The sequence below is a fragment of the Phyllobates terribilis genome, unplaced genomic scaffold (assembly GCF_046119375.1).
Source record: "Phyllobates terribilis strain yellow unplaced genomic scaffold, ASM4611937v1 Scaffold_11__3_contigs__length_659146591, whole genome shotgun sequence".
Taxonomy (NCBI): domain Eukaryota; kingdom Metazoa; phylum Chordata; class Amphibia; order Anura; family Dendrobatidae; genus Phyllobates; species Phyllobates terribilis.
The window spans coordinates 324254421-324265882 of NW_027362771.1; the positions used below are offsets into that span (position 1 = coordinate 324254421).

Genomic DNA, 11462 nt, shown 5'->3' on the forward strand with positions numbered 1-11462 from the left:
CTGACCGCTTGGACCCCAGTGATTCCAACAATGGGGCTTGACTTAGTAGAGCCCCATCTTGATTGGAGCAGAGGATCTTCAATACAACAGTGCTATTTTTTGCTCCAAGAGAAAGGTCCCAAGAAGGAATCTCCTCTGTGATGTCCATTCGCCTTTTACCAGTTGTATTTAAAAACGGGATTAATACAAACCCCCGATAGGGCTACAGAATTTCCGTAATGACAGGAATGGAGTTAAAATTAAAATATTATTTTTCTCCTCCTGACAGTATCTATCTGTTTTAAAAATGAGTAAACTTAGAGTTCATTTGTGTCATTGCATCCTTATGGCCCCATCAGAGGTTTATCTGAATCCCGATATTAGGGGGATTCAGGCTGAACCCCACTGCGCACATTACATGTCCTGTGAAACCAATTGGCGATTGCATGGAAGAAGTCACTGCCTTTCAACAGGGCATACTTTAGATTTTTAATCACTGTTGGCTTCTTTCTGAGCGTTTAAAGGTTTCATCTTTATTGGATCACGTCTATAATTCAAAGACCTACGACCTGTATTGGCAGTACTAGGGGTTATGTACGCTCCTACTATCTATTTTAGTGAATCTGCTCTCGGTCAGCTCTGAAATTATATTCTTTTGCAGTATAGCGAATAGGCTACTGTTCCATAAAGACTATATCGTATGGAGAATTCTTACTTGGCAGGTTTACTTTGTAGCTACCTGGCCCAGAATCTGAAAAAAGAATGATCATGGAATGAAATAGTGTATTAGAGGGTTATATGCCCATCTCGGCTGTTTCTGTAACTTCTGTGGGAGATGTAGAAACAGTGTGGCATAGCCCACTAGGCTGATTCTATAGCCCCGAACACTTTATGCTGCACATATGGGAGTACTCCTTTTTTTAATGGGATAAGTAAACAAACATGGTAAGTCACAGCTCACCCCCTGTTGCATGGCAATAAGCTGGCACTTTCTATCAGTAAAAGAAGAAATATGCCAGCATCCAGAGAGCCAATAAAATAGTTTTACTTTCTTTTTAATAAATGTAAGACTGCCATGCTCATGAAACAATTCCCTTCCGACATGTTTTGGCCAACTATCACTTATTTTATTGTAAAAATTGATCCACAGTTGGGTCATACTCGAACATGTTTACCTATGTATTTCCCCCACATCAGCTTCCACTAGCTTAATCTAATAAACATGGCTGTTATTGACCCTCCCGAGCAATGCCTCCTTATCCCCCTCCGCTGCATCGGTGTGAGTGGCCGCAGCAATGACATCATGACTGCCGCGTTCCTGACTGTTGCTGCTGACTGCTGGGCTCGGGGACTTGTGCCTGGTACATCATGTGTGCTGTAGTCGTGACGTCACTGCTGCAGTCTGTCAGTAATACTTGGGCAGTGGTGGAAAGTCGGCCCTGTACCTGGGGAAGATGAATAACTCTGGAGTTTACTATATTAACCTAGCGGAAGCCATTGGGGAGGTAAGAGCAATGACCAGACAGCTTTCTTAAATATATTATACTAATGCCAATTATATGCTAGAAAGGCAATAATTTTGGGAACTTGCAGTAACATTTGTAAATAGATGCAGCTTTTTTCTAAGTCTACGGGAAATTAAACACTGATACAGGGCACAGGGTCCTAATGCAATTTTTTTCCTGATAGCATTTTAGGGTGGACACAATTAGCTCTGTATGACTGTTCTTTAAAGAGATGGAATAAAACCACTTGAACAGGTTTGTAGGGGACTTAACTCCTATAAAAATCCTAGCTGTAGTACAGAGTTAGGTATTTTGGTAGCCAAAAAAAGTCATATGCAAATGAGGGGGCTCCTAATTTTATAGGGGCTATGTTCCCTACATACCATTTTTTTTTTTTTTAAAGTGGTTACATTAGCGTTTTGGGACCGATGAACTCCCCTTTTAAAGTGGTTGCCTCAAGTTCTTAGTGGTTAAAATTGCAACTAAGCAACTCTACAATTTACTTTTTCAAAATCCTCTCTGTTCTCAAGAATTGAGGGATTTTTAACTTTGTAGTTTACAACTCCTTGCCTAGGTTACGGACCACCCTGCAGTCTGAGAGGTCTGATACCCAGGCAAGGAGCGCTGCTGGCAGACTCTGCTTTGGCGCTGGTCAGATCACTGTTCTCAGGCAACTGCAATCTCCATATACTTCTCCAGTATTGCAGAGATAAATCTGCTTTTCTTAACTGCATTGGGTGGCACTCAGTTGGGACCAGCAACACAGCCACGCTGCTGGCCCGAACTGGCAGTCTTCAGAAGTGGGAGACAGTGTGGTGGTGCACTCTTAAATACATAAGGTAAACTTTAGAAAAACTCTTTAAGAAGTTTCGAAATTTTAATGTAGAACCGAAAGAGCTCTATCACAAACTCTTTAAAAAGCCCATGGCCTTCAGAACAGTAAATGTTCACAGCAAATTTTCTTTTGATTAAACTGCATAATTAAAATTCCAAGTTTTGCATGTCCCCTTTTTGGAAATGTAGATGAAGGAAATGGGGGGGAAAAAAAAAGTTTTTTTTCTTTCCTCGGACTAAGGCTGTCTGCAGACGAGCGTATGAAAAATTGTCCGAGTTTCATCTAGAAAACACGTTCATGCGCTATCCATGTGCAATCCATTTTCATACAACTACTCTAAAAAAAAATATACATGATCAAATACTTCAAAATAATTAAAATAAACTTGCGCTGGACGAATAGGAATAATGGGTGAATAGGATTAGAGTAATATAAATAATGTACTTAAGTTGCTAAAAGGATAAATAAATGATTACATAAGAGACCCCAAAATACAAAAAAAAAAATAAAATTTTATTAGTGGGATTAAAACATAAGGGTGGGGTGGTAAAAGTTAGGATATAGGGTAATTATAAAAGGATAAGTTTGAGGATATTGATCGTAGCTGTTGGTGGCAGTTGGAGCTTGGAAGCGTAGTCTGATGGGTGAGATTTAACCTAGGGTCGTGGTAATTCCCTGATTGGAGAGAAGGAGAAATAGAAATGTAAATATAAGCACTAGTAGCAATGAGCAGGTGGGCTGGAGTGGTGATTACCTGGTAGTGGAGGTTTGGAGTAGGAAGGTGGATCCAGTTGGTAAGCAACCGTGTCGACGTGCTAAAAACAAAGGTAACAAGTAACTTAACCAGGAGTAATTAATGTGAATAATAGCAATAATCGGTAGTAGTTACCTGTTCGTAGTTACTAATTGATACGTGTGTGTTGGTGGAGATGATGCCCCTGGTGGACAAACAGAGTACCTGGTGCTGATGGTTTAGGGAAAAAAAAAGGGTAAGGATGGGAGAGAAAAGAGAATAAATAAAACAATGGATATAAGGATAAGGTATACCTGAGATAAACTCGATGTATATTAATTTCCAGCGTATATAGGTAAGTTAGTCTCCAGGTGACCTAGGCAGACGGAAGTGCAGTGAGGTACACCAGGACTGGTGGTGTGTGTCCAGAGAGCCCTCGGTGTCCGTATAAAGTTCGGAGACTTAGATGGACGGTAGCAGATAATGTCCCTGTTCAGTGTAGGCCGCACTTGGCGGTAGTACGCGCTAAAGAAAGTTGCTGGTAGGCAAGAAGTAGGGAGTTATCCCTATATCTGCAGATGTCCAACTGGGCTCGATGGTGCTTGAAGTTTTGAATGGGGTTCCTTCTCTCCACTAAGGTGTGGGTTGCAGGATCTCTGAAGAGCAGGCCGTGATGGCTGTGCTAACTGTCACAGGCTCTGTGAATCAGCTGTGTAAGGTGCTGCTTGTGCAGCGGTACACGGGGGATGATAGGCGTAATAGAGCATGGGGTATGCTTGTGTTGCTCTGCCAGAGAGCGGAGAGTCCTTGCATATAGGAGATGCAGCGCCGCTGTGGGAAGCGGCGGCGTGCAGAGCGCTCGAGGAGGAGACATGGCAGAGATTCTGCGAGTAGTCACTTACAGTTCAGAAGTCCCAGTGTCGGGTGACCGTTTCAGAGGCGCTGCCTGTGGATCTGCGGTCTGATCTGCCAGCGTGCTCAGGGCTATTCTGTAGCGGTGGGTGTAGCGACGGGGAAGAGGGTAGGGGCAGAGTCCCGGCAGATAACTCAAAGCTCCTCGTAGGTCTCCCGACATTGGCGCGCTGCAGCAGGTCAGGAGGACCTGCGTGACGTATAGTCACATGGTATGTACCAGTACGGTTGCCTGTAGGAACCAGAAAACCTACATGTTTATGAAACTACAGTTTCCTTCTTCAGGGTTTCCTACAGCGCCGGACTGGAGTACCTGGGGCCCACCAGGAAAAAAATCAATCTTGGGGCCCACCAGCACCATGCAGTTACCGTATATAGGAATAACATAAGTCCACAAACTCTTTCAAAATGAATCAACTTTATTCACCAATAAATAACCAACTAAAGAAACACTCCTGGCAAAAGAGGAACACTGTTATCTTATTCACACCAGTGTGTGACAAAGTGCCATAACAGTAATAATAAATACTTTCAAGGTACATTCTCAAAGTATAAGTGCCACAAATTGAACCTGCATCTATCTAACATCCCAGCAGCCAGCATCATTGTAGCAGCACCAAACTTGGCCCACTGGGAAAACTTAAACAATTCTGCAAGCATTTTGGAAGTTTGTATTGCACGTTTTCCTCTCCTCTATAATACAATACCATTTAATTGTTCGCGAAAGGCCCAAAACAACAAATAAACACAGAGTGAAGGCAAAAGGGCCAACAAGTGCTAAGCATCTCTGGGAACTCCTTCAAGATTGTGGAAGACCATTTCTGGTGACTGCCACTTGAAGCTCATCAAGAGAATGCCAAGAGTGTGCAAAGGAGTCATCAAAGCAAAAGGTGGCTACTTTGAAGAACCTAGAATATAAGACATATTTTCAGTTGTTTCACACTGTTTTGTTAAGTATATAATTCCACATGTGTTAATTCATAGTTTTGATGCCTTCAGTGTGAATGTACAATTTTCATAGTCATGAAAATACAGAAAAATCTTTAAATGAGAAGGTGTTTCCAAACTTTTGGTCTGTACTGTATACCTGACAGGAGCCCATACATTCTCCTGCCTCCAATAATACACTGCTCAAAAAAATAAAGGGAACACTCAAATAACACATCCTAGATCTGAATGTCCAGGAGTTTGCGAATGCTTTAGTCCAGGTCTGGGAGGAGATCCCACAGGAGACCATCCGCAACCTCATCAGGAGCATGCCCAGGCATTGTAGGGAGGTCATACAGGCGCGTGGAGGCCACACACAATACTGAGCCTCACTTTGACTTGTTTTAAGGACATTACATCAAAGTTGGATCAGCCTGTAGTGTATTTTTCCATTTTAATTTTGGGGGGTGACTCCAAATCCAGGCCTCCATTGTTTAATAAATTTGATTTCCATTGATGGTTTTTGTGTGATTTTGTTGTCAGCACATTCAATTTTGTACAGAACAAAGTATTCAATGAGAATATTTCATTCATTCAGATCTAGGATGTGTTATTTGAGTGTTCCCTTTATTTTTTTGAGCAGTGTATATACCTGACAGGAGCCCATAGATTCTGCTGGCTCCAATAATATATACCTGACAGGAGCCCATGGATTCTGCCTCCTCCAATAATATATACCTGGCAGGAGCCCATACATTCTCCTGCCTCCAATAATATATACCTGACAGGAGCCCATACATTCTGCTGCCTCCAATAATATATACCTGGCAGGAGCCCATACATTCTGCTGCCTCCAATAATATATACCTGGCAGGAGCCCATACATTCTGCTGCCTCCAATAATATATACCTGACAGGAGCCCATACATTCTCCTGCCTCCAATAATATACACCTGACAGGAGCCCATACATTCTCCTGCCTCCAATAATATATACCTGACAGGAGCCCATGGATTCTGCTGCCTCCAATAATACATACCTGACAGGAGCCCATGGATTCTGCTACCACTGCCTGGGGCGACACCGGGTCCGTCCTCCACAGCGCGCACAGGAAGCAGTCCCAGGGCGATGTCATCGCCCTGAGACTGACTTCCTGCGCACGCGCCGGCAGTGTTGTGCTGCGCAGAGGAGGCAGAGGGGCACTGCGGCAGCAGGCAGAGCAGGGAGATCGCTATCCCTGCTTTGCTGCTGCAGAGGGCCCATCACTAATCATATCGGCAGAGTCTGATGGGCCCCGCTGCAAGATTTCGACTGGGCTCCCCCCCTTCCACCTCATCCTGGTATAAAATAAAATAAAATTATATATAATTTTATTTTATTTTATACCAGGATGAGGTGGAAGGGGGGGAGCCCAGTCCAAATCTTGCAGCGGGGCCCATCAGACTCTAGTTAAGCCACTGCATGCAGCCAGGCAGAGATTCATGCTGCTTGTGGTTAGGACAGCGTGAAACACCTGATAAGTTCCATTTTATAACCTTTTTTGTTCTCCGCTGCATATCGCTCTGTGTAAACAGATGATGTTGTGCCCAAAACATGATGATCCATTCACACACAACAATCGAATTAGTGATCGATCTCTGTGCTTGGAAGTGTGGTCTGCTTGTGTGATCAGGCTATCATACGGCTGGCCAGTGTAAATGCACTTAGTTGTGCAGCTAGTGTTCTCCGCTTTGCACCAGGGCGTGTTGAGCTTTCTAGAAGAACCAAGCTTTAACTTGTGGGTCTGCAGTTTTTTTTTTCTTTTTTTGTTCTGCAAGTTGTCTAGAGCTTTTTCTGTGTATTGAATGAGCTCCCTCACACATGTCTATTAGTTACAGATTAACCTACATTTTATTGTAGCATTCACGTGTAAACATATAGGCTTGTTGAAACATTCTGGGTATAACCTGTTCATTCATTGTAATAGAAATATACTGTATGTGTATGTGTTAGGCAATAGGTGCGAATAGATCTTCAACAGGTAGATTTAATGTAGACCTCATAAGTGAAAGTGACTCTAGTATTTGGAGACCTTTAAAGGGAATCTGTCAGGATTTCACCTCCCAAACTATTTATATGCGCATGTAGCCCTTTCAAAAAAAGTGCAGCAATAACTTTACATGTACAGTCCGTTCCTGAAAAATCAGATTCCCTTTAAAGAGCAGCTAATTTAATGTAATTCTTGATCTGACTTTGTAGTATAACCCATCACAATATCTTGCTTCTTTTTCTCTCAAACTGCATGCTGAACGGGCCGTGTAAATTGCTGTGTTCATTCTCGTAAGAGTGCATAGTTTGGACTGCAGGTCTACCAATTGTACTCCTGTGTGAACCTCTGTTCCTCTCCCCCATGCTCACACACTATTGGCAAACGCTCACCTATTTTATGTGTATGAACACAGCAGTCCAATCAGCCCCTTCACTATCGAGTTTGAGAGAAAACAAAGCAAGATGATGTAATGAAGTGTATTGCAAAGATTTATAACTGCCTAGACCGATCAATGGTAAACTTATTTTAATTTAGTAATTCAAATTACACTTTTAAAGGGGTTATCCGTGACTTGCATTATTTTTAAGTATGGTGCTAAGGACTAACAGGCAGGTAGTTGCTAACTACCTACCTGTTCTTCCTGGTGACTTATCTCTTCTGGCTCAGAGCGGTCACCAACTGCTCCTGTTGTTGATTCTCCTGCTTCCACTAGCGTCATATAGACAGAGCAGCATCTTCTCTTCTGCTCTGCTGATGGGGTGTCTCTGCCGATATCATGATGATTTACAGCCAGCTCCCCACTGCCTAACTGCGGGGAGCCAGCTGTTAATTAGCATGACGTCGGCCGTGATGCCCCATCGACAGAGCAGAGTTGCTCTGATAAAGAGAGGTGAAATGAAGCAGGGGAATCGCCGGTTGAGCCGGGAGAGAGATCTACCTACCTGTTCTGCAGAAGGACTAGCAACTACCCCATAACTGAAAAATACCACCTTCACTTTCTCTTAAAGGGGTTATTTTTTGTATTTGCCAAGATCTCCCTATAGAACACAAACCCTAGCAGACAGTTCTGACACTTCTAGTTCCACAGCAGATGAAGAGTCACAATTTAATGCCTGTTGTATAGGAAATCGGAATGGATGAAATCTTCAAATCTTTTACCAAGTTTGTCCTTTCATTGTAGGATTATGCTCTCTCTCGCTTTGAGGCATATTTTCATCAGAAAAGTCTGTGGTCCTGAATTCCAGATGACTGACTTCACAACTCCTCATCTTCACTGCTGAGGATTTTCTCCTTTCCGTCCAGCCGCACTGATGCCAACTATAAGCACTGGAAGTACGAATGGTATAAGAAACCCTAAGAGAGGAAATGTTCAATTCTTCTTCCGCCTGTAAACACCAGACAGCAGCTGAGAATATGCAGTTACTGATATTTACATGCTTTTCTTTTTTATAAAACTTCCGATACAGTAATTTATCCAGCTGGCATGTGCTGCATGCTCCCTGGTCATCTCTGATGTCTGCATGGCAGCAGTACTTCGCCTTTACTCCAAGCCTTTCCCTTTCACACCATTATTTCTAATTCGGCACGGACTAAATCATTGTATAGTCTTCAGAATTGAACAAGCCCTTAAGAACACTAGTTGCAATGCAAATTTAGACAGTACAGGTATTATATGGCTGTGTGCTGTCCTTGAACAATTCGGACAGCGCTCCGATCAATGTTCTTCAATAGGGCTGTTCAGATCACAGGTTTTTATTTTTTTGCGAATTGCAGCATGCACTATTCTCTTCCGTATAGCTGATGAGAATCACCTATACAAGCCTATGGGTGTGCAAAACTAAATCAGATCCCATACAGATCATCTGTATTGCATCTTATTTTTATGTATACACTGCCATTATTAATATATGAAACTGATCATGTCTATTTTGAAATGTTGATGAATAAATATGGATACCGCACTGATGAAAATCCTTTGCGTTTTCTGGATGAAAATCAGATGATTTTTCATACGCCCACCTGACCCTGGCCTTCTATTTCAATTTATAGCCTAAATTGGTACTTAAGTTTATCATCACGCAGATCTTGTATGCAGCATATTTTTAGATGGAAAATCTATTACAGTGCAAGCATTGTGGATGAGAACTTACAAAGCATCCTGAACACCCAGCAGAGAAATCTTCAGTGTAAGCTGTATGGTTTGTGAATATATCCTTAAAGGGAATCTGTCAGCTGGTTTTTGCTATGCAATCTGGAGACAGCATGCTGTAGGAGTTAAAACACAGATTTCGGCAATGCATCTCTTATCAAGCTTCATTTTGTTTGCCTACAATGATTGTTTTAGCTCATCGTTGCTGGGACACAGCAGCCTCCTGGCCCAACTCCGCCCCCCCCTGTGATAAGCACCTCACTGTCTATAGACATTGCACATGGAGAGCCTGGTGTGGGCGGGGTTAGCTCCCTCAGCTCTGCTTCATTCTAAATGTAAAATCTCTGTGAGAACACTGCACCTAGTAATCTAAGTGATACATCATTGGATTCAGCTTCTCTTTGTCAACATCAGGCTGCTCTCAGATGAGGTAGCAAAAACCTGCTGACAGATTCCCTTTAAGGTTTATAATTGTGCACTCTTTTCATTCCATCAAGACTTTAGCATGTGTATTGCTAAAAATTGAGAGACCGGTATTGATCAGGTCACTTAATGTAACTATCACGGGAAATGTTCTTAGCCTTTAAACATACAGATTTCTGTCCAATAATTACATTCATGTGAGTGAATGGCAAATGGTTCTGAAATCCATCTCTCTTCATAAAACTGAACGGTTTGTGGCTTGTAAATGCAATCTGTAGAACAACTCGCATGTAGTTATGCCTGTTGGCCTCATTCTGATGGTGGCATTGTGTGCACATTTCAGCATCCTATTACTGCTGCCTCAAGTACTTGCCTGATGGCGGGTCTGCTTGCCCCAACAAACCGCATCATGCTTCACCAAGATACTGTTAATGGAGGTTTCAATACCTGCAAGATCCACCTGCAATACTGCTGTCTGTATCACGCTTTAGGGCAGGTCTACAAGGCGGTTTTTAGGTCTTTTTTTTTTTTTAAATGAAGCTAAAATTGGATGAAGGGGAAGGAGATGTAAGTCCCTTCTTTATATTTCCCATTCTCTTTCAATCTACTTGCAGATAAAATAACAAAAAGGTGCCACAATAACTAAAATTTCACACACTTCACAGAAAAAGCAGATATTAAAATTGGTCACATCTGTGTGTAAACTCACAAAATTGTTGCAGTCAGATTTTATTTAACCATAAAATAAAATCAGACAAGCCCACCCACGTTATTACAGGGTCGGATGTTAATTTTATGATGGCCGCCTTGTAAATATATGTTTTTAGCAGTATGTCAGCCGAACTCCTTTTTCCATGGTGATCAGCTTTAAACAAATGTTTTTTGCTTCCGTTATACAATGCATGTATTCTAAGGACAATATGTAACCGTGAAAAGGCTGCTAAATAAGGATGCTGATACTTTTCTGTGAGGCTACATTCACATATCCGTGCGTTGCAGTCCGAGTACTGGTCGTGATTCATGGACCGGCCGCGGTACTCATGACCCAATTTGACCGCCTCATTTATGCCTATGAAGCTGTCCATTTCAGGTCAAGAGATCTATGGCCTGACTGTGGTACTACGATGTGTGAATGCGGCTCTTGTGAGGAAATGTTCCTGACGCTTCATTTGTGCACTTAATTTTTCCAGATCTGCTCTTCTATGTATAATGACTGAATTTTAATGATGCCAGTATAATTTATTCATGGTTTTTAATAAAAATGTTATCCAAATATAATTTTTCTTTAATCATTTGTTCTATCCTTGCTATCCTCTCTTAAGGGAGTTGTCCCACATGAATAGATAGGAGGTGCTCATGCTCAACATACGTTCTGTTCAGAAAGGCCTTGGTGCAAAGTCCTGTTCTCGTGGTTTATGCTGTCTGTTAGACAGTATACACTTATTAAAGGAGTTGTACTGTCTAAGATGAATCGTAACAATGGGCCCCATGCGATTGAGCGGTCACCTGACCACATGTATGAAATTTGCATATCTACAATCACATCGACTAGTCCTCAATAAGAGTTGCGAGCAGCTGGATGAGACTAGTCGGCATGTGACCTTAAGTATGCAAATAATACATGTGGTCACGTGACGGTGTGCACTTTGCACAAGTTGACAGTGACCGCAGACGTTTTTGATTAGACTGGAAAACTCCTTTAAATGGAGACAAAAGGCCTTGGTTTAGTGCCAGTGAATGACACTTGTTCATAAATTGAGGCTAATGACCCCTATATATCTAATCCTGTTTTCAGCTGAGAAGTGGATACAATTGTAGCCAATCTAGGCCTTCTCTGTGAGCTAAATATGTGAAGAACAGCTGCACAACTCTGGTAGTTTGCTACAATGTGTCTTTCAGAAGCCCAGGCTGCTTGGCTCAGTGTGTATGTATGCTCATGTATACATTTTAATTTTAGATTTGAATTAAGC

The 11462-nt window shown here is 42.1% G+C and overlaps 1 protein-coding gene across 1 annotated transcript in view; it reads left to right on the forward strand.

Moving 5' to 3' along the window:
- CHKB (choline kinase beta) overlaps positions 1-10770 on the forward strand; it is a 49193-nt gene extending 38423 nt beyond the window's left edge. Inside the window, exon 11 of the mRNA XM_073652628.1 lies at positions 8101-10770. Within this exon, the coding sequence (XP_073508729.1) occupies positions 8101-8157 (57 nt within the window). The 3' untranslated portion in view covers positions 8158-10770. The remainder of the gene's footprint in view (positions 1-8100) is intronic.
- The last annotated feature ends 692 nt before the right edge of the window (positions 10771-11462 follow it).